General features: G+C 40.5%; 1 protein-coding gene across 2 annotated transcripts in view; it reads right to left on the bottom strand.

Annotated features, from left to right (window-relative positions):
- Positions 1–12,760, bottom strand: part of LOC110974690 (ATP-dependent chromatin remodeler CHD9-like) — a 42,292-nt gene extending 29,532 nt beyond the window's left edge. Inside the window, exons 1-6 of one of the 2 annotated variants that reach the window (XM_022226477.2) lie at positions 12,643–12,760; positions 6,886–9,116; positions 6,106–6,524; positions 4,305–4,437; positions 2,839–3,021; positions 1,222–1,352 (exon numbers count right to left, since the gene is read on the bottom strand). In XM_022226477.2, the coding sequence (XP_022082169.2) occupies positions 1,222–1,352; positions 2,839–3,021; positions 4,305–4,437; positions 6,106–6,524; positions 6,886–8,994 (2,975 nt within the window). In that variant the 5' untranslated portion in view covers positions 8,995–9,116; positions 12,643–12,760. The remainder of the gene's footprint in view (positions 1–1,221; positions 1,353–2,838; positions 3,022–4,304; positions 4,438–6,105; positions 6,525–6,885; positions 9,117–12,642) is intronic. The other variant, XM_022226478.2, reaches the window with a different exon arrangement.
- Positions 12,761–15,218: the final 2,458 nt, after the last annotated feature.

Genomic DNA, 15,218 nt, shown 5'->3' with positions numbered 1-15,218 from the left:
GTTCAGACAGAATGCCCTTTGAGACAGACGGGCACTGAAACCCAACCACATGGCCGCACTGCATGCTGTGTGCAGCCCGAATCTCAGAAAGTGTGCCAGATAGCCACCCAGTTTAGCAGTGCAAAAAATGACGTCCGGGAGACTGTGGCTGCAATCATTGGCCAGTAATCCGTCCATCGGTTTGTGATGAATTATTCATATTGCCTCACATGCTCAAAGAATGAATGAAGGCTGAACAACAATGTCTGTGGGCTATACCATTGAGAAGTTTAGGGAGGTTATTTAGAACTTCATAACGTGAGAATCTGGAATAAAAGTAATTGAGTAATCAGAAATTTCCCCCCTTTTAAAGGGCAAGAACTATTCTATTCTAACAGTTTCAGACAAGCTAGCACCTTTTTTTATTTTAAAAACTGAAGGAATCTGCAATCTGTATTAGAGCATCCACAACAAAGATTTAGTGAAATAGTCCTACACATGTTCAGAATGGAATCGGCGGCCAGGCATCCTGCTTTTTGGCGGACTATATTGTTTTCTAATACTTGACTGCAGCTCTGTCGCAGGCCTCAAATGTTTTTTTTTTTACCTGGCTTTGAAGTTGTTAACGCGATAGTAAATCTGACAGTGCCACAAAATATCAAGTTAGATGCCAAATTGCCAAACATTACAGTACTTCTAATTAATTAAAATGCTTCAGGCCTACAATCAGGGATTGGTTTTTATAGACGAAGCCTCAGAGAGAGACAAAGTTGAAAAATGGCCCTTAGTCACATGTAGTCATCCAATGTACTCGGATCGAACTGGAGCTCAAGCCACAACCGTTCCAGCATAACCTGTACCTGTATGTAATCGTGATAATTTTATAGCAGCTACAGAGAATACTGCCACTGGCTTTCCAGATTTCAGAATTAATGAAATAACATAAAAGCGGAAACAAAGAAAAACAAACATGCCCTGGCACTTGCTACTGCATAGTGTGCATTATACTTGTGCATAATTTCTTCAATGAAACTGATGAAAGCACCATATTCATGTGTTGACACCACGTCTTGGAATTTTTGCCACTACTCGTGATTAACTGTAACAGTCCTCCAACAGGTGAAGGATTGAGGAGTGTTAAGGTTTAATAATTGTGATTTGTTCGTGTTTGATTAATTGATTAGCAAAATTCACTGATCGCCCAGCAGTAAACCTTATAGACTTCAAATTGGAGGAACTTACAAGTTTCTGTACTTGACATAAAACTCCTCTATCTCGCCAACTTGGGCCTCACCAGGCAGTTGGGGTTTCTTTGAAATGCGGGAGGACAGAATCTTTTCAACAAGGTTGGCTTCAGATTCATCAGGGTTTTCCTGAAAAAAAGAAAATGTTAACAGGGAGATAATTGATCAAGCTCATGCACAAAATTCTTATTATAAAAAGTGAGCAATGTGTACAGAACTTGCACATTTTCTCAATTTTATTCACTGGATTGTGAGGAATTCGCTTGTTCCTGCTGCTAGATCAGAACTATAATGGATAGACTGGAAACCATTCTATAGTGCTGGAGCCATTTTGGTACATGACTGAGGTTGTTAACCCCTTGACGATAGGAATTTTTTTCCCAAAGCCAACTCCAAGAATTCCAGCCTCGCTTGGTCAGGAAGGCCACCTGCCAAACTGCAAATTCTCAGTTTGTGGCCCTGCGTGCTCTGCAAGCTTTGAATGACACAGTGAAAAGGCTCATTGTTGGGTGGCATGCGGCTCTATTAACGCTTCCACATTACCGTTGCCTCTTTTCAAAGTGGGGACTATTGTGAAGCTGGTGATTATGTTGCAAATTTGGTTTTTTCATTTCTGGGCTACACACAAAGGGCAATCACCATATATACAAGAGCCAGGGTCTGCCTTCTTTCACCGTGTGCACTCGAGTGTGGGCCGAGAATAATAGCTGAAAAGCGGGCCGAGGATCTCAATTTGTACGGCGGCTCTTACCGTCTCCCAGAACGAAGGGGTTAACTCAAGTTGGTTCATGTTGTTCTGAACAATCAAAACTAGCGAAATAAAACATAAAGGTTTCTGCGATTGAACTTGCAAACTTTTCTATCTGTATTTTTTTTTGTTTCCGAGTTTTTATTCGAAGCGAATCCCTTGCCTTTTTGGCAATAAAATGAACCAAGATTTCCCTATACTGGAAGCAGTAAGAGTCGCCTGTGTTAAATGCACCAACTTGGTGGCTAGTCTACCTGCAAACAGTGCACACATGCAAAGCACATTTACATGTTCATGTCCCCACGAATGATTCAGACCGTGCCCCATGATCTTTAATTTTTTAAAAATATAATCTTCCTTCCTTAACTTTCAGATTAGCCTAATTGAAGTAAAGTGAACACACTTGAAGTGGGTATATTTTGAGCTAACACAAAAGGTTTTACCCAAACCACATAGTGCTCTCCTATTACCTGTCCTGAATAGGTTTCTTTCTTTGAAGCAAAGATTCAGAGTGTGGTAAATATGCACATAAAACTGGGACACTAAGGGGTATGTTCAGTAAAACCGACCTTTGGTATTGCGGTTTCGTTATAGCGGCATTCCACTGTAGTAACTAAGTTTTGTTTTTCGGGATGAGATACGTATACTTTTCACTGCTGTCCTACATTATATTATCATGTGAAAGTAGTTAAGTGGACCGTTAAGTGCTACATATATTTCAACAATGGAATTACAGTCTGGAAACATAAAGAGAGTTCAAGTTAATCAAATGTTCATTTGAACTTCATTGGCATCTTTAACAGAAGCACCTGTTCAATCAATTACCGATAACGCAACCAGATAGAATGAAGAAAACCCCAAATTTACCACAAAGAATTTTGCAGATTCATTCTGTGCTGGTGCTACAGCAGGTGCCACCGTTACCACATCCACTTCCATGTTACTGTCTGAATCCTTCTTGTCACTGTCACTGCTGTCTTCATCCGTAATGTTGAATTCATAGGCAACGTCATACCGTTTACGTTTAGTGTTACGACTGGACCTTCTTTTCTGTGTGTTCAACCAGTGGTAAAATACATTGGTTACTAATTCTGAACACATATGAATTTTTCTTAAAAAGTTTGATGAATTTGCTGTAATCAGAATCTAGTGCAGTAAACAATGGAAAGACCAAGCCAATATAGGACAGGTAAAGCAGTGGATGATAGTGATTTATAAATCCATTACCTACCACTGCACACGAGTCCAACAATGCTACACGTACCCGTAGGCCTACTACCAGACTACAGTATAAGCATCTTCAAACATTACCTCATAGAGCACTGGAAATACGTAGTCATGGGAAATAGGAAAGAACACCACAGAGACAAATACTTATTAACCTTGCAATTCATTAATCCAACATTGGTGAACAAAAACGATTAGTCCCTGCAAAGTGAAGTCAACCCTGTAAAGAATTTGCAACTGCAAGAATAATACTTATAGTCAGTGTGCCAAGACCAACATGATGTTGGGAGATGGAAAAACATACAAAAACTTGTAAAAGACTGAGTAACAGGGCCACTGGAATTACAATAAAATTAATATTCACAAAAATTTCTGCCATTTACTTTGACTTTTTCTGAAAAGCATACAACAGTGGAACTTACTGAAGGCCCAAGAAACCACTTGCATTTTTACTGAACAAATCAAAAGGTATTTCAATGGGTCTGGCAAAACATGGGTTAAATCTAAATGAATCAAGAATCCATGAAAACTGAAAAGAAAATTTGGCAAATCAAAAAGGACAGATTTTCATGTATTTTGCAATGAATAAACACAAGCCTTGGCACTGTGCAGTAAAAAAACTGGCATTTTTTTATTGTTACACATTTGAAATTTGTGACATTTTGTAGGGTGTAAATATTGTGTTTGCACCATACCGCCAGCAAAGACATCAATGTGAGACTTGGGAAAAGTTTGAAACACCTTTGCCAGTCTTAGGCCCATCTGGAAGTCCAAACAGTACAGCATAAGAACCAAGTTAAGACTCTTCAAAAGTAACTCCTTACGGTGAGGCAGTGCCTATTTTTTGTGACAGGTCAGCAAAAAATGTATACTTTTTTGCCGTGCTCAATGTACGCAGGGTGGGCGATATGTTACCTATAACTGTTCCAACAAAACCATTCATCAAATTGAGTTAAAATTCCATGTTTGTACGAATAAGAAGTGACTTTATATGCATGCAACGTTTTTTAAAAATTCATACACGGGACAGCCAAGTTCTTGGGGGTTGGGGAAGCCCCTGGTCCAAAATATGCCAGCTCCTTGTAGAGTAGGCATCTGGTTCTTACCTCTATATATGCGTCGTCATCTGGCAAGGCTTTTACCAGAAGTGCATCCTCAGCCTCAGAGCCTGAAGATGAGGAATCATTCATGTGCTTCCTCTTATTCTTAAGCCTCACCAGTGCAGCTGCAGGAATTTTCCTGAAATGGACCAAAAAAAAAAAGGAATCAACTGCAGTTTATGCTGTGGTGTTATTTTATGTTTATTTGCATGAAATTTGTGCCTCTGGAATCAAAATGTCGCATTCTACTGATATTACATGTTGCTGGTCATTATAAAACCTGGAATTTTTAATGGATGACAACTCCTTTGATCAAAAGAAAAACATCTGCAGTAGCTTTGGTCTTTATGGGCAATGGAAATTCATATTTGGAATCTTTTTCTTCAACATAATAGCTTTTAAATGATACCTGCATAAATCCCTGTCATCAATTGATCGGTGTATCGCAGAGCACTTAATGAACCATCGTCCGAGTCAATGGTACTCATTCAATAAAACTTTATTTCATTTGACTGGTTCCCATCCCATTTCGGGTATTTCATTCCAAGTAAGAAAGAAGAAAATAACACAGGGACAGGAATCAGTCTAACAAAGCACAGTACAACCAGCTTCAGACATGCATCTGTTTTGCAAAATGGCAGACATTGGTAAGAGAGGACCGTTTGTTCTCATAAAGGAAATGACAAAGATTCGTGGAATTACTGCATAAAACAAATACCGACTGTTTCACATTCAAGCAATGGTAAGAACAATTTCATTCAGCGACAGAAAATGTATGATTCCATGAGCCAAGTAAAATCATTCTTACCACTGAACTCATAATGATTTGTTTTTTGTACAATTCTATAGTCTGGTTTCAGTTTTGTGGATCATACATGTATGTCAAACCTACATTGTAAAAAAGCGAAACCTCTTTCAAAGTACATGCATGTAATAGTGTTTCCCTTTAAAGTCTGTCATGTATGGCCAAATGTGGTTTTAGGGAGTGCCTCAAAAGTTGGGAACATTCACAGTCCCTTGGAACTTTCCTATTTGAAATACCCATCTTGTATTATATACAAGATGGGTATACATATAATATACATACATTATATACAGTGTTCCTGTATGTTCTAGTTTTGCCTCACACAGGAACCCATCTTTGAACTAACACTCAAAAAACAAACAAATCCCAAAGGAACATCGGAGTGTTTCACTTTGGGAACACCAAGCACATTCTAGGCATTCTGAATTTCGAGATGCTCCCTTACTGCTAGGTTTTATCAAAGGATTTTTTAATATAATGCAACTTTTACATTATGCTTCAGTGAAGGATAACAAGCAGCAAGAGTGCAGGAAGTACACAAGAGCTCTTACGTACTTACACGCATGTTCTGAAAGTGACAATAGTAAAGAATATCAATTTTAGTAACTCTTTTAACCTTCCTATGCTGAAGTCACTCTTTGGGTCATTTGGTGAACACCACAAAGAAGCACAGCTGTGTTGTGTTGTGCACTGCCCCAACAGTCCCTCACAGGAATATCAGATTGCACTTTTGTGCTGCCCAACAACCATGCTTCACTGTTTCGTGTGCATAACTGTGCAGTAAACCAAATGCAGTGAAGAGGACTGCACAGAACACCCTGGGTCATTTTGTGCTGGCAACCTACTGTGTACACACTGAACCTGTGCATGTTTGAGCTCCGTATAGAAAATACATGCTCACCAGTGACTGTGGGCATTTGTGCACATTTGTGCTGTAAAACCAAAGGAGGGTTAAAGTAGCAAATGCAAGGCACTCCATTACATTCATACACAATGACTTACTTGGGTGGGACTTTCTTTGGTCGTGCTTTCTTCTTAACCACTTTGGGTTTTGGTGGCTGCTTTTCCTTTGGCTGCTTTGGTGGTTTCTTCACTTTGGGCTCCTTGGTCTTTACTTTTTTCTTCTCTTTAGCTTTTTTCTCCTTATCCAAGTTGACCTCTGGCAGTGAGACATCAGCCATTACCTTGGGGATGTTCTGCAGCCCTGACGCCTTCGCTCTTGCCACGGCTTCAGCCACAATACGGTTGGCTTTTTCCTGGAGTTTGTGCTTCTTGCCTTCTCGCTTGCTACTGCCTGAGGCACTTGGCTCTCCTTTGCTGGTTTCAGACTGCATGGATGGAGAGGAACCTTTCTGTGTAGTACTTTGCTGGCCTGGGACGGACACCAACACAGGCTGTATGGGTACACCTGAGGCATTGTGCTGAAGAAGTGCAATGTGGTTTTGGTTAAATGAAAGCAATTGGGCAACCAAGAAAACGGCCTCATGAAAACATTAAAATGAGTAAGTTTTCACAGATAATTGAAGGCATTCAAAAGGTATAATAATCTTGGTTCGATATAGATGTTAACTGAACCAAAGGTTAGGATATTACAGCCTATCCATTCTCTAAAACTGGATTTGAAACAATGTAATCAAATCCCAGAAAAACTGTTCAGTTTTGCCTCTAAGAAACAAGTTTAAAAGGTCAGGCTGTCTAACCTTCATGGTATTTTTAAAAATGAATCACTTGCATCCAAAGTGTCTGTCCTGAAATGTTAGTACAAAGAGCATGATTAATTACCTTTGTTCTTACAGTCTGCACAGAATTTTGAAGTTGGCGTACACGAGCTTGGAGATCTTTCAGTTTCTGCACATTTTCTGCTGATCTGGGCTGTCCTTTGAGCTTACTGACTTCTTGAGCAATCTTCTGCACCTCTTCTAATGTACTACTTCCTGGATTCACCATGATTAAGATCTGTCCAGACTGTTGGCCTACTGCCTGTCCAGGTATTTGAATGGGTTTAATAGCTGATGTCTTGGTTGTGTGTTGAGTAACTGCCTTGGCTTTAGTTTGCTTGACAGTTTTTGAAGTTTGGCTGGCTGTAGGGCTACGTATTATGTTGGGAAGTTTTTTAGTGGAACTACTGTTGACCTGAACTGTGCTTGCTGTCTGGTTTGGCGAAGCAGAAACAGTAATGTTTGCAGCAGCTTTCTGAAGTGCTGCTGAAGCAGTGATACCTGTTTGAGTGGTTGCAGGGCTGGATCTATTAATTTTTATTTTTCCCACACTTGTAACAGTGAAAGAAGGCTGAGATGTTGCTGCTGTGGTTGTCTTAGAAATGCTTGCAGTCTGAGCAGAGGCAGATGTAGCAACATTTGACAAAGTAGGTTGGATTGCAGCTGTAGCACAGCCAGTCTGCTGAGTAGAGGAAATACTGGGTGTTTGAATGACAGTTTGATTTGGGACAACAGAACGGATGGCATTCATGCTTGGGGCTACAGTGACTGTAGGAGTAGAAGTCTGGGCAGAAACAACTGCATGAACAGTCTGTAATTTTGCAGGGACAGTGAGGGCTTTTGTGACAGTGTGACTGGCAATGGCTTGGATGGTCTCGGCAGTTGTGGGCTTAGTAATTAGTTTTGTAGTTTCTGAAGTTGACTTGGAGAGCACAGCTACGCCTGGATGGAAAATCTGCTGACCAGCTGGGATAGTAATTGTCTTGGTTATCATTCGTGTGGGAGCTATGGAGAGAGATAAATTAGGGGATGAGCAGGCGGTTGCAGAACTTGCAGCTGTAATACTTCCAACTGTGGATTGACTTTGCAAAGACTGTGTTGAGCCAATGATCCGGACTGACTGGGGACTGGTCGGAATTGTGACAGCTTTAGTGACGGTAGTTCCTGAGCTGACTACTGTACTAGGTAGAATTGTTAAGGCAAATCCACCACCTGGAAGTTGCTTGACTACATGCTGTTGTGGTTGCTGGACTTGTGTAGATGGTACAATTTTTATTTGTTGGGCACCAGTTACTCCTTGCAGTTGAGAGCTATTACTGACATTTGTAATAATGTACTGGGATTGAGATGCCATGGATGCTGCCTGTTGCTTGGGCGGGGCCTGCCGCACAACAGTGGTCACCTTGGCTGGTAGTGGTTGCTGTAGCTTGCTAACGTTTCTCTGCAAGGAGCTAATATCTTTCATCTGCAGGCGCAGAGTGACAGGCTGATTAGGCTGACTACCTTGAATGAGCTGTTGCTGATTGATGACTAATTGCCCACCTTGTAGTGTTGCAGTAAGAGGTTTAAGTTGCTGAACTCCTGTTGTTTGCTGACCTTGCCTGACAACTTGTACAGCTCCAGGTTGGTGCTGCTGAGAAATAGTAGTTTGCTGAGTGACCAAAGTCTGGCTTTGTTGTCCTGGCTGCTGTATCAGCTGACCACTAGCTGTAGCTGATTCCACTGAGGTCTGAGTCTGAGGTTTAGGCAATGCATAATCGTGATGTGTGAGTGGCGTTTTTACTGCATTCACAGCATAACCATGCTCCTGTATTGGCTTGACATCAGATGAGGTTGAAGATGAAGGCTGCATTGTCTGTACAAGTGATGTACTTTGTTGTGCCTGAAGTCTCTGTGGGCTTCCGCCGATCACCACAATTGTTTGTGGTTGCTGAGTTGCCGACTGGGTAAGTGGTGAAACACGAACAACATTCTGCTGCAACACCTGCTGTCCTTGTTGAGGTTGGATGCGTATTAACTGCTGTTGTTGCTGTTGAGCAAAGGGTGCTGTCTTGCTGCCTGGTGAATGCATCTGAGACATCATGGGATCGCCTACAGCAACAACTGGGGGTGAGGTCGTGATTTGGTTTTGATTGTTGGAGGTATTTTCTTTCAGTCCTTCAGGAGAATTCATTTTATTGGCGGTAGGAGATCTGGCAGGGTTCTTACATGTACCTCTGAGAAATGTTCTTTCACATTATGGTTAGTTTGGTATACCGTAACTTGTAACTGTGGCAAATCCCTCTGTGAAGAAAACTGTCAATGAAAGACAAATGCAATTCAAAAGCTTTGACATAAAAACAACTCTGACAGCAGTTAATGTGGAGATACTTCAAGGGCCCATGCAATGCAATTTTTAATGCGGTTCTTCTAAATGCTCCTTTGTGCCCCATTTCATGCTTTTTATGCCCATTTTTTATGCTAATGTACATGTGCATGTTTGCATATTATTGACAAGAGTATGATGTCCTCCAAGGTATAAACCTCAGTGCTGTAGCTATTTGTGTATGACAAATGATAGGTGCATTATCAGAATATGGTAGGATTTTTGGGAGGTAAATTTCATTGAAAGGTAAATTTCATCCTGAATTAGTCCCCAATTTTAGGACACTTCATAACCAAACTGCAACAGCAATATGAACAAAATGAAGAAAAAGAAATGTTTATTTTGTTGCATTTCCACAATTTTTGAAAAACGAATACATGCAGTACATTTCTTGCCCTGAAATTGTGCTCCATTTTAAAAAAATATATCAAATACACACGTATGTAAATACACATGTGCAGTTTTTCAAGGCTCTTGTGGGAATTCAGAGCAAGCAAGCACACGCAAGAAGAAGCGGTGACAGGTGGCAAAAGGTAAAAAATTGTTGAGAGGCAAATTAAAAGGAGCTGTCTCACAGACAATCCAAAATATGTGAAAATGAGCTCAAATTGCCTTGTTTGTTTATTGTGAACAGCATTCTCAACATCTACATGTAGTTGTAATGCGTGGCTGGGGCCACATGTAGACTATACTTCTAAATGTATATACATGAACATGTGTACATGTATTGTATTTAAAATTAATACTACCTGTACATCAAGCCCGTTTGATATTCATTTCATATCACGATATCATCAAAAATATTGCAATATCTGATATTATCGTGATGACGTCATTTTCCATTCATAAAATAAACACGACCATAACCACTATGTCTCGAGAGCCACGTTTAAAAAAAAAACATGTACAGGCCTTTGTATTATCTGTACATTTAGAACTCTTATATGCTGGTGGAAAGCAAATTTCAACATGGAAATTGTGGACATTAAATTATCATCATATCATGGCACCGTATGGAAAAAGCCATTTCCCCACCCACATTTGCAGTAAAGTTTGCTCAATTAGGCAACCCCCAAAATGGAAAAAGCACATGCGTGTTACTAGAGGAGCTACTGGGTACAGTGGTATTGATGCCCTCACCTCATTTCTATAAGTCGTCATTTATTTCTCACATAAGTCGGCATGTTTCGCTCGGTCCCTTTTCTACAAGACCACAAAATCCTTTGGTTTCCTTTGCTGCGGTTGCCTAAAAGCATCAAGCGACAATCCCCACACTGCCCAACTGATGCATGCATGTGGTTGAGGACATCAATACCAGGGACCCCTCTTTGGCTATGCATGTGCGCTTTGACCATTTTGGGGGTCGCCTTATTGAACGAACTTAACATGTACATGTAGGCCATTTTCCAATACTTGAGTTCGTCTCCGTTAAGGCTTCAACTGTATTTTACTACCTGACTTTGAAGTTGTAAGCGCAATAGCAAGTTTGATAGAGGCGCAAAACATCAAGTAAGATGCAAAAGAGCCAGACATTACAGTTCTTCAATTTAATTGAAACTGAAACGCTTTAGGCCTACAATCGAGAATTGGTTTTGGAGACGAAGCCTGAGATGGAGATGAAGTTGAGTATTGGAAAACGGCTGTGTGCGTGTGCGGCATGTGGGCGCAGTATCGATTTGCACGATAAGTGTTTTTACGAACGATATGATATCCGATATCAACAACATATTGAAATATTGTAAAATATCGTCATATCAAACAGGCTTACTTCCATTAATTCATGTCACTCAAAATGGCCCCTACCCCGAGTCAAAATCCTCCAAATTCACCACTAAAACTGTCCTTAAAATGTCTAATGCACCCGTCTATGGATTGAGTGAGAATCGGAGATTCCACTAATGATAATATGGTTTACTCAAATATGGGAAAAAAGAGAAAATTTCCCCTTCTACTCGGAAACGCTCTTGTTGATGAGCTTGAAGACACCATCGTTCCTCAAATAGTGATTTGAACTGTATGTTGATGTCCTGTTGAAGTCACGGTGACAGCATGCTTTCTGTGAATGGTCTGCTAGGCCAACGTACATGTACATGCACCATGACGTCGTTGACAGGACATCAACATTGGGCCTAGGCCTAGTTCAAATCACTATTTGAGGGAAAATTGAGCTCGTTGACACGACAGTTTTCGATTCGAAAAAGTGAATAACCCATATTATCATTATTAGAATCTTCGATTCTCAGTTAATCCATGGAAGGGCGCATTAGACATTTTAAGGACAGTTTTAGAGGTGAATAAACCTTTCCGGCGTTCATAATCCATTACAGGTTTGGATGACAAACATGCAATGGCAATGCATTTTATGCACATCCTTATGGGGTCAAGTGTACCTGCAAAATGTCAGTCTGTTTCCATTTTTATTTCATACGCCAATTCAAGCCATCCCCTTATGACACAGTGTTGCATTATTGATTTGGGACAAGGATATTTAAAAACTTTGAAGTTTAAAGCTTGGCAGAAAAAGAAAATTTAGAGAATCCCTTCCAACAACACCACTTTTTGTCATGGACCATGCTTTGACTAAGATTGTGAATATTAACACTTTTGTATTGTCCAATCAAAATCAAGACTTTCAGCTCATTTATCCTGCATTGACCGGTCACGTTCATTTTCAGCATGTAGAGTGAATGGTGCCCTTAAAAAAAAATTAAGGGTGATTTCTTCTTATAAACATTTCAAAACTTATTTGAATGTTTCTTGTATAACACGAATAATCTGAAACACACATGCATCTGTGAGCTGATGTGCAGGTAGGCCTAGGCCTAAGGGCCTATAAAAAAATTTCCGTAGCAAACTGTAAATTGATTTCTGAGTGGTTCACTTCCCCCTTACTCCCCTTAGGCATGCTGGTTGCGCATAAAATGCATTGCTTGTTTGTCAATGTACATGATACATTGCGAACGTCAAAAAGGTTTATTCGGAGGATTTTGACTTGGGGTACAACTACCAGTCAGTTTGAGTGAAATGAATTAACACTACAAAAACAGCACATGATGGAACATGTGGAATGTGGAGCCTATAATATCGTCCGACCAGGTCCAAATGTTACTTTTAGAAAAGACGATTTTGTAGGGTCCAAGTTACTCGGACTAGGCTAAACCATACAGCAAGGAACAGATGGCCTAACGTTACCCATTACTTCCATAGCAATTAGCATTTCCATAATTGCCAATATGATCTGACATTGGTAGGCAGTAGTACCATGGAGGTAGAATTCTACCTCCATGGTAGTACTAAGCCTACATGTACATTGTAATTTGTAGGCCTAAGCCTACATCATGATTACGGCACGGGAATGAGTGATAGGCCTACCTAATTTTCTGTCATTTGAAGGCAATATTTGTATTTCATAAGATTAAAGATGAAGTTTCTGAACTAATAGAGTAACACACTCACCCACTTTAATCCTCACAGCGCACAACAAAATAAAATTTTGCGCACCCTGAAATCTGGAAACCTGAACACTATAATGCTTGTCATCAATGCACGATGTGAAATCCCGGCATTCTCGATGAAGCCTGTTTTCTGTGCATAAGACATCGGCTGATTGGTCAATTGGAATAATCGTTCCAGATGTTCAAAGTGTATTTTGATTTATTTCTGTGAGTTTAAAAAGATAATGCGACAAGTACATTCATTACAACAATATTTTTGAATTTTTCTTTTTTTTTTAATTATTGATATTTCATAGTTACGTATTCAATTTGAAAGGAACAATGACATGTACATACAGAGTCCAATCAAAATGCGTGTACAGGGTTGGATTCGGAAAGACGGCGGACCACGTTCTGGGAAATAAGCTAGCCAATAGAAAGCCGCAAAATTCCAGCTGACAAGTTCCCGTATGTTGTAACAAGAACCTTTGTGTGCTCAGGCGCGGCTAGTGTACGCAGATGAACGGCCCTCCTGCAGGCCTGCCCTGCGGAGAGCTTTTATTTTCACCTATTGCTTGATTGAAGAACAGCAAAATTCATCTTTTTGAGATGGTTGGCGGGAAGAAATTAATTGGAAGTCGCATTCTAGGGCATATTATTCCTCCTAATACTATCTTCAAATCCATGGCAGGCTGCAGCTCATGCAGTTCCAAGGAGTTTCTCTTTTTTTTTATCTTGATCTCGCCATCATTCACACACTCCCCCGTCCTTGACCCATCTGAAGCAAGGGCGGATCCGGAAAACAATTTTTTTTTTGGGGGGGGTGTAATCTTTGTGGTCTTTCCGAGGGATGAGGATGTGTGCATTTTACATGTTTCAGGGATATTAAAGAGGTCTGGATCAGGAGCGTGCTTTGGGATTGAATTATTCTATTTAGGTCCAGTAGGACCCCTTCCACTGCCCGGGGGGGGATTCAAATATCCGAATAAATGGAAACCAAACGGTTCAAACAACCACAAGCATATTTAATGCAAGGTGGATGTGTACAGGAGCACATTTCAGTTACCATGCATTTATTCCGAGCAGGCTTATATAGTAACCAGTGGCGTAAATTTGTGCCGGAAATTGGGGGGGCGGAATAGGTGGGGGGGTGATTCAATATCCCACCCACCCCTTTCTGAGGGATGTTTGTGTGGGGTATATACCCCCTCCCCCGAGATATACGCCCCTGTATATATAGCAACCCACTTTGTTTAGTAGCAGCTCCCACTTCTGTCCTTTTGTGTATACTCTCAGGCTGGCCTAAGCCCCTGGCTCTCACTACATGCTTATGTGTGGTTTAATTAGCCACCCCACATGCAATTTGTTTAGCAGACCGTGCAGACAAAGGCCACACATAAGTCCAGCTACCTGTTCATGAGTCAGTGCACTTAATACCCAACAAGTGTCAGCTTCACGGTTGATTTTTGGATTTCTTTTAGAGATATTTGTCAATAGTGCTGCGTACGCGTGTCTTTTCGTTTGAAGTTATTTTTTTTCTATCGAACCATTTTTAAAAAACAATATGAACAAGTCTCATCCTTTCCATTTGAGTTCCAACCAAAGTTATTTCTCTTCCGTGACTGAGAGTGAACTAAAATTATCATTGATACCACTGTTTGAGAAGTACATTTGAATTTGGTCTCAGTTTCCTTTTTTCTTATTTTCCCGGCTCTAAAGAAGCGTCATAAATCACTTTGAACCAGGATTATCTCCACAGGGCCATTGTTTCCCATTACAGATGCATGTACATGTAACTCACAAAGTAAGGCGAGCATTTTTCTAATAAGTTGGTGCTTGGATTTTTAAGACAAATTGTAGAGGACAGAAAAAACGGAAAAAGGTATTTACTATAATCTCAAGAAAAACAAATAAAGGTCTTAAAGTGGGAGGGAAGAAGACGATACAAGAGAAGAGAAGAGAAGAGAAGAGAAGAGAAGAGAAGAGAAGAGAAGAGAAGAGAAGAGAAGAGAAGAGAAGAGAAGAGAAGAGAAGAAGCAGTATCCCCTACTACTTAGCAGCCGAGGACCGGAGACATCACCGGCGGTCAGACAGCTGAGAAAGAAATCTTTTACACTTGTATCGATTCACTGTTCAAGTGGTCGGTGGATCCGAGACTTCTCAAAAATTAATTTTGTTTTCAGTTCTGAATCCGGAAGGTCAGCGGGTCCGAACATCCGAGTCAACTTAAAAAACTCTCGCCTTCAATACTGCTGGTGTATCATGAACAACAGCCCCATAGAATGCAGTGTTTTTCAGATAGTAATTTTACATAACCATGCGTGTGGCCACAAGCCTGAGGCCAGGAAGATCATTCTCAACATTTAGATGGTCCTCAGCTGATCTGTGTTGAAGACTGCTGATCCGCACTGCCCCTAGGAAATGATATTTTGCTACTGACAATGTAGGCCTAGGTCAAAGTATATTTATTCCCACCATGTCTGATCTTGAGCACGTCACTTGTCAGCATAGAAATGTCAACTACATCTCTGAAATAATTTTTTTTTATGCATGTACTGCATGTCCCTCAAAATATAACCCAAAAGTTGTATTCATTTT

This window comes from Acanthaster planci, unplaced genomic scaffold (genome assembly GCF_054643075.1).
Source record: "Acanthaster planci isolate LZ-2023a unplaced genomic scaffold, COTS_SCS Contig5, whole genome shotgun sequence".
Lineage (NCBI taxonomy): Eukaryota > Metazoa > Echinodermata > Asteroidea > Valvatida > Acanthasteridae > Acanthaster > Acanthaster planci.
The sequence above is the reverse complement of the archived record's forward strand: the minus strand, read 5'-3'. Positions and strand labels throughout refer to the sequence as shown.